The sequence below is a fragment of the Adiantum capillus-veneris genome, chromosome 16 (genome assembly GCF_014529385.1).
Source record: "Adiantum capillus-veneris isolate H3 chromosome 16, ASM1452938v2, whole genome shotgun sequence".
Classification (NCBI taxonomy): Eukaryota; Viridiplantae; Streptophyta; class Polypodiopsida; order Polypodiales; family Pteridaceae; genus Adiantum; species Adiantum capillus-veneris.
The window spans coordinates 19,196,721-19,204,808 of NC_140946.1; the positions used below are offsets into that span (position 1 = coordinate 19,196,721).

At 44.1% G+C, this 8,088-nt stretch overlaps 1 protein-coding gene across 1 annotated transcript; it reads right to left on the reverse strand.

Annotated features, from left to right (window-relative positions):
- Positions 1 to 373: 373 nt before the first annotated feature.
- Positions 374 to 2,300, reverse strand: LOC147438660 (chlorophyllase-2-like). Its single transcript, XM_086484170.1, has 2 exons — positions 1,683 to 2,300; positions 374 to 1,485 (listed from the first exon to the last, which is right to left on the reverse strand). The coding sequence occupies exons 1-2, from the start codon at positions 2,136 to 2,138 to the stop codon at positions 724 to 726; spliced, it is 1,218 nt and encodes a 405-aa protein (XP_086340296.1). The 5' UTR covers positions 2,139 to 2,300; the 3' UTR covers positions 374 to 723.
- Positions 2,301 to 8,088: the final 5,788 nt, after the last annotated feature.

Below are 8,088 nucleotides of genomic sequence, written 5' to 3' on the forward strand. Positions count from 1 at the left end.
ACTCGTTAGCTCATGCAAAGAAAACCAAGGACGTCACTAACTTGCCAACGTCGGCACTGCCTCAGTCAGAGAGAGAGAGAGAGAGAGAGAGAGAGAGAGAGAGAGAGCTGTAGCAACATACCTTGCACTCCTTGCTCTTGTCTCTATTAGAGTCTCTTTGCATTGCTACTGCTATCGACAAATTAACTTTTTTAAAGCGAGCAATATTTTTATTACAAGTATGGTTCGCTCAAAAGTAGCCTAAAAAAATGTGTACACAATTTGGTAGGCACCACGCCTATATCACTACCTGCTGCTTGAAGTGCCAACAAGGGAACACTTAAAAAAAAGGTTTGCATAAACAAGGGAACACTTAGAACACTTAAAACAAAGGTTTGCATAAACTTTCTTTAAAGTACGAGCTTTTTCACTCGTAAGCTATAAAGTGCACTTTCAAGCATCACTCAACTGCAATTGAGCCCATGACTCGGACATTAGAGGTCGATGCTTCAACCAACTGGGCTAGCTCTCGTCAACAAAGGTTACCATAAACGTAAAACACTACTAGCCTATGGGAACACTTTAAAAAGATAGCTATCTCCCGTTGACAAGGGTTTACATAAACTTAAAACAATCTAATAAGGGAACACTTAGAGCAAAGGTTTGCATAAACGCTCTAATGCAGCTGAGATACGTCTATGGAGGCTTTACGGAGTCGAAAACCACAGCGATTCTCAGGGCCATTCAAAAGAAGGCAGATTTAGGGTTACTTACAAGAGGACCTTTGAGAATTAGGGTATCTTCTGTGTAGATTTGCGGCTCATCCAGCTTGACAGAATCAATGTCCTCATCCCACTTCTCCAGGATGTACTCCATGTCTTCTTCGTTGCCTTCCAAGTTTGCCTGCAGGAATGCCACCAAGAGGCGCCCCGAGAAGCTTCTCATCGGTGCTTTTGATGTCCCCGACGTGCACATAATGGGTGTCCAGATCTCTGAGTCATCCAAGAAATCTAGGTGGCCATACTCCAAAGCAACAAAGTGATAGATGAGGGGAGAGGATGAACAGTTGAAATAGCCCGCATGGCTGCAGCATGCTGGGGCGCAAGGAGGCATTATTCCCAAGGGACCGCTGTGCTTACTCCCATACCCGGTTCCGAGAATGAGAACAGGAATCGACAATGCATTTTCTGTGTGATTACACCCTGCTTGAACCATCTTGGGTATAAATTCAGAGTCTGGCCCATTGCCATCTACAGGGTCGAGGGTTGCAAGAGCAGAAAAGCTTGGGATCTCCGTCGCATTTGCCTTCCCCAGTGCCAAAGCGAACGCAATTTTGCCTCCCCGGCTATGGCCTGCCATCACCAGCTTTGACACATCCGGGATGACGACATCCCCGGTTGGAATCGACGCATTCAGCAGTGCTTCCAAGCTCTTGGGGATCCAGTTTGCCACCTCTGCCGTCTCGTTAATCTCCTCCGTGCAGTTGGAATCAAGCGTGAGCTGGGTCTGATAAACAAAAGGGATATGCTTACCAGGCAATACAGAATAAAGAAATGCATTAAAGCCAGGATTATGCTTTTGCAAAGAAAGTGCAAATACCAAGAGAGTACTCTCTCTCTCTCTCTCACTCTCACATACACACACACATAAATGCCAAAGGGAATTCAACAGCTGAAGATGAAGGTGAGCAAAACAGTATTGACCTGAGGTGCCACAACAATGTAGCCCGAGGAAGCCAGATACTCGAACAGTTGAGTGTAGAAGCAATTGGCAAGGCTGAAGCCATGTTTGAAGAGGATGACAGGGTAAGTGCCATTCTGGATGGGAGTAGCGATGATGGTTCGGACCGGGGGCTCATGGTCGGCGGGAGGGCGGATGACCTTTGTAGTAGCGCAGGCAATAGAAACAGATGTCTGGAAGATCAAGACATTACTAGAGAGGTTGCCATAATATTGCGAGGAGGCCTGAGGGATATTATTCAATGTCACACGATCTGTTTCTGCATTCTCAAAGATATTTTCGACGGGTGTGCCGCTGTCGTTGCCCAGCGCCTGGGCATACAATTTTGTGCCAGCTGCGCTGCAGATCAGCAGAAGGATGACACTGAAAGAGGCAGCAAGTAGGGATGAGGATGGAGAAATTGCCATAGCTGGCGCCATTTCTGCAAGAAGTTGATGAAAGCCGTCAAGCTATGTCGCGGGACGGCGCTATTGCAAGATCACTGATCCACAGTAGCTTAAAAATCCTCTTTCTCTCGGCCTCCCACTCCCAGAAAAGAAGAGAGAGTGTCCACAGTCCGTTTCTCTAGAGTACGATTTCTTGAGTGTCTTGACTATCTTGTGCATACATACTACTGCCTAGGTTCTTTAGGTCTACAATAAATTTCTCTCTCACATTTTTGCCACGTTTGATCTTGACACCTTCATCTCGAATCAATGGTCCCAAATTATTCTTATGTCACACGTCGGCGACGGATAGGGCCGAAAAAGCTGAAATTAGACACCCTACTTGTCGAGAGGGGGGGACGAAGTGTAATATTTTACTTTCCGAGTATTGCTGCATCCAGACGAAGTGTAATATTTTACTTTCCGAGTATTGCTGCATCCAGTGGCCGGCGTACCATGATCTCAAGTTGTTGCATCCAGTTCAATTCTCCTCGCTGAGCTTTGCACTGCTTATTTTTCAAGTGTCCTCTAGTGAGGGAAGATGGGCGAGGGGTTTGCCCCGGTTTGGTTTGTAGAGCAGCAGACACACTTTGAAGCCAATAACTTTTTGCCACAACATCCCCACACAAGTCTGAGCAGACGTGTGTGATAGGGGCCTTAGGCAATGGTCACGCGAGGCTTAGTTATATGTTATTTGAACAGATAACTAAGCGTCATTCTTGGTCACACGCAAAAAGAAGCATTAAATGACTTACTAAGCGTACCCTTTGTAACTATGCCGAATTTGGCATAGTTGTGAAGTTGAAGGCATAGTTGGGAGGATAAATGAATAACTAAGCATCGCGTGACCATGCAAAAGGCTTAGTTTTTTATTAAATGCTTTGTCTGTGCATAGTTGGCATAGTTATCAATAACTGATGTCATAAAATCTAATATCTAACCAACCCAAATGATTTTCTCATATTAAATTGATCACTTAATGTGGGAGAATAAACGGGAACAAGTGTTAAGATATAGATATATGCTTATAGATCTATCTCAACACGGGGCCAATAGTAAAGGGGCCCAAATGGGAGATCGTCTATCAAGAGCAAGGCTAAACAATGGAACATAAGACCTTAGGGTTAGCTTCATTGAAGACCTCCAATAATGTGTGTAAAAGTCCTTTGACCTTAGGTAAGCTAGGGCTGAGCTTAAGGTGGGAACCCGGCCCAAACTCGAGGTGCTTGTCATGCTTGAGGTGCTTGATTAAGATGCTTGAGGTGCTTGATTGGCTCCATGCTTGAGGTGCTTGACTTGGTGCATGATTAAGGTGCTTGAGGTGCCTTGAGAAGCTTGCATGAGATGCTTGTGGGAACACCCCCTACTTCAAGTGCTTAGTCATGCTTGATGACTAAGGGGCTTGCTCATCCAAAGTCAAAAAGATCCCTCCAAGGAGGGGGGCGAGCCTACAAGGGGGGGGGGGGGGGGATGAGAGAGAACACACACACACACACACACACACACACACACACACACACACACACACACAAGGGAAGCCCCAGCTTGAAGAGGCAGCAATGACACTTGTCAAGTTCTTCCTCATGTTGCCCTCATGGTGTGCTTGAAACCTATTGGTTGGCCACCCAAGGGGTCCAATGATAATAAAGGATATTTAATTAATTGATTTTGCATTTATCAAGTCCTCTCTCTCAAAGGGGAAAGGGGGACACTTGTTCCAAGGCTATCCCTGTTTCTTGTAATGGCTCCTGCTATTGGCTAGGCCTGGAGGGGTCCAATGATCTTCAAGCATGAGCTACAAGGGGGGGTCAACCCAAGCAAGCTAGGGGGGTGCTTAGGGGGTATACTCACCCACACACACTCACAAACACTCTCATTGTGTACTATGCAAAGTGAAAGAGCTCCCTCTCTTTCTTCAAGCAAGTAGAGGTTGAGAGCCTACACCAACACTCTTGGCTATGGAGTGCAAATCCATCCAAGAGCCATGCTTCAATGCTTGAGCTTGCCATCTATTTCTTCTTCATTACTATGCTATTATGTATGCTAGCACAAGAGTTATGATAAGTGAGGAACTAGCTCTTTCTCGTATGAAATGTTTCTTCTTCCTCTTCCCTACCCTCATTCCCTGCTAGCTCTCTCCACCTTCGAAGGTGTTTGAGGTCTTGGGACTGAGTCTTGGTATAGTTAAAGCTTTCTTCAAGTTTAGGTTATGCTATGATGATGATGCATGAAGCTTTCCATCTTCATTGCTTCACCTAGGTCACAAGGAACACAAAGAATGTATTGTAACAAGTCTCTCTTTATGGGAGAAATCATAATACAAATGCCTATTGGAGGGGGGACCGGCTCCACATAAATCCGGTCCTCAACTGTTGTCATGTTCTCTAAATTCTCTCTCTTGCAAAAGTATTGTCTATGCCAAGTTAACTAATTGCTATGATTATGTTGCTATCTTCAATTATGTCTACCCGCTATGCTCACAAAATCATGTCTTGAAAGTACTCTCATTAAATTCCGCTACTCTCAAATTGAATAGGCAAATTCCATTACATTGGTATCAGAGCATTTGGTTTCTCTTTTCTTGCTTAAGAAGAGAGGTCCTTAAGTAGCCTATAAATGGTTGATGTTGTTAATTATAATAGAGTAAGTGGAACTGGGATCTAATATCGGTTTTGTTAAGCCTACTATGTGGGGGATGGTGCACACCTCGGGAGCTTTGGACTTAATAATGGAGTCATTTTAGACTTGCCTACGGCTTTACCATTATTGAGCCATAAGAAGTCCAAAAGGAGCTAGCCCTTGGAAACTCTGCTATGTTAGACCTACTCCTCTACTCTCTATAATTAACCACTTTGAGCCGTGGGTGTAGATACTTAAGAGCCGATTTTCAAAGGCTAAGAGGAGTGGCAACTAAGGTTTTGTATTGCCAAAGCATACACTAAGTATAAACATAAATTTTGTTAACATGGCTGACAATAATCAAGAGAGTAGAATGAACATTGATAGCTTTGATTTTGCACATGAAGGTGCTAATGATGATGCTCCCATGTTTGTGAATTATCTCGTCACTAGGTTGCAACAAGCTATGGGCAACCCTATTTTGCAAGCCGAAGTTACTCAACAACTTCGTGCTTATGGAATTTCCCTTCCTCTCCCAGAGGAGAGAGAGCTTAGGAGGCCTCTTGAAGAGACCCCCAAAAGAAGACTCTCTCCCATTCGAGAGGAGGAATCCAAAGAGAAAGAAAGCAATGACAGTCTAAGTTCTTCTGAAGATGTGGCTCCACGAAGATGGCGGTCTAGACGATCGCCTACTCCTCCCAAGAGGAAAAGAGCAACCCATAGTCCTTCTCCTCATCACTCTGAAAGGCAAGAGAGGAAACAAAGGAAGAAAAGGGCTAGGAAGAGGTCACCCTCTTCTCCTTCTTCTTCACTTTCCTCCTCTTCCGATGAAAGTTATGGATATTCTCCTAGAGAATATAAGAGGGGAGGACATCGCAAATCATTTCCTGCATGGCGAAGGTCACAAAAGCTAAAGAAGTTCAAGGAGGGAGGAAAGAGTATCTCTTTTCTCACCTATGATGGCACCTTTGGTGCTACCGACAAAGTGTTGGCCTTCATCCAGCAATTTGATGCGGCCTTTGGGGACGAGGGCTTCACAGAGTCCTCCAAGCTACGCCATGTAGCTATGCACTTCCAAAAATCAGCTCGTCAATGGTGGGCTAGCCTTCGTGGCAATGGAGAAGCCCCAAAGACATGGAAAACTCTACGAGTTTCCATCATGAAGCAATTTCTTCCAAGTGATACTAAAGATAAAGTTCTTACCGAATGGCGCGGCTTGAAGCTTCTCTCTCATGAGTCTATCAACAAGTATGTAGACAAGTTTTGGGATTTACATCTCAAAGCTACTGTCTTTCAAAAGATAGACTTTGCCGAGCAAAGACAGCAATTCTGTGCGGGATTACCTGAAGAGATGGCCGAATACATCAACTCTCAACGGCCCGGTACTATTACCGAAGTAATCCACCACACCATGGTTGCTTCACGCATCAATTTCCATCAAGGGGCTAGACGTAATGTCAAGCCCATGGAAAACAAAGATAAAAATGATGCAAAGGGGAAATGCAATGCTCAAAATAATTCCCAAGGCACTTCCAACAACAACAACAATAACAACAACAACAATCGGTCCAAGGAGAAGGGAGTTTACAAAGGTAAAAACAAACTCTCTCCTGAAGAGCTTGAAGCTTTTCGCAAGGACCATAAGTGTTTCAAGTGTGGGGAGCAAGGACATGGCTATCGTTCTTGCCCCAAGAAGAATACTCGCAATGAGACTCCTAGGGCTTCCACCATCGAAGCTCCAAAAGAGGATGCTCATTGCAAAGGATCATCACTTTCCTATGCGTGGGGAAAGGTAAGAGAGCATGATGCCTTCATCTTGTTTGACCCAGGCTCTACTCTCAACTTCATATCAATAGAGTTGGCCACCAAGTTGGGCATTCAAGCTTTTGAGATGGGAGATATAGTAACAGCTGATGCAGCTTTCAAGGGACAACAAGCCTCCGTTACTCCCTTGATTGGGAAGTTGAGGCTTCATGTCCAAAGCTATGTCGACAAAGAAGACTTCTTCATCTCTCCTCTCCAACATTAGGATGTTATCCTAGGGGCACCATGGTTTGATCGCATGGCTGCCAACATGAAGTTCCCTGAAAGGAGAATTTACTTCACCTACAGGGGAAAGAACATGTATATAGATGCTAGTGAGCGTGGTCGCACTATTCCACTTGTAAATCCTCTTTCTTTTGATAAATCAATGAAGAGCTCAGTTTCTGCGTACATGATTTATGTCAAAGAGTCTCTAAAAGCTAATAATGTTTCATCAAATGAAAATGATAGGAATCAAGAAGAGTTAGACTTGTCTACTTTTCTAAAAGGATTCCAAGATGTGTTCATCGATGATATCCCTATGGACCTACCTCCAAAACGAGGGGATGATGACCATCGTATTGAGCTCCTTCCAGGAAGCTCACCGCCTAACAAACTTCCTTATCGAGTCTCACGAGCTCAACAAGAGGAGATTATGAGGCAAGTACAGGAATTGGTAGACAAAGGGATGGTGAGGCCTAGTTCCTCTCCCTTTTGTTCTCCAGTCCTTTTAGTGCAAAAGAAAGATGGTACATACCATATGTGTGTGGACTATCGAGCACTAAACCATATCACTATCAAAAACAGATTTCCCGTGCCTCGGGTAGAAGATCTGTTTGATAAGCTACAAGGCTCTACCTACTTCAGTAGGATTGACCTTAAGAGTGGCTATCATCAAATAAGGATAGTGGATGAAGATATCCTAAAGACCGCGTTTCGCACAACATTTGGTCTTTATGAATATCTAGTCATGCCTTTTGGCTTGACTAATACACCAGCTACTTTCAATCGTCTCATGGAGAAAATTTTTAGACCATATCGTAAATTCACTGGAGTGTTCTTTGATGCTATCATCATCTACTCCAAGTCTTTGGAGGAACATAAGCAACATCTCCAAGTGATTTCTCAAGCCTTGAGGGAGAACAAACTTTTTCTCAACCAAAAGAAAAGTGAATTCTTCCTTCAAGAGATTCAATATCTAGGTCATATTATCTCTCACGATGGTATTCGTATGGATCCATCAAAGTTAGAGGTAATAAAATCATGGCCTAACCCAAGGAATCTACATGAGCTAAGAAGCTTTATTGGTATGTGTGCATACTATAGACGCTTCATGGCAAAATTCTCTCAAGTAGCAGGACCACTACACGACTTAACAAAGAAGAACGTTAAGTTTGTATGGACTGCTAAGGAGCAAAATGCTTTTGAAAAACTCAAAGAGAAGCTTACTTCCCAACCAGTCCTCGTGCTTCCGGATCTCTCAAAGCCATTTGAGGTCCAATGTGATGCGTGTGGTGATTGC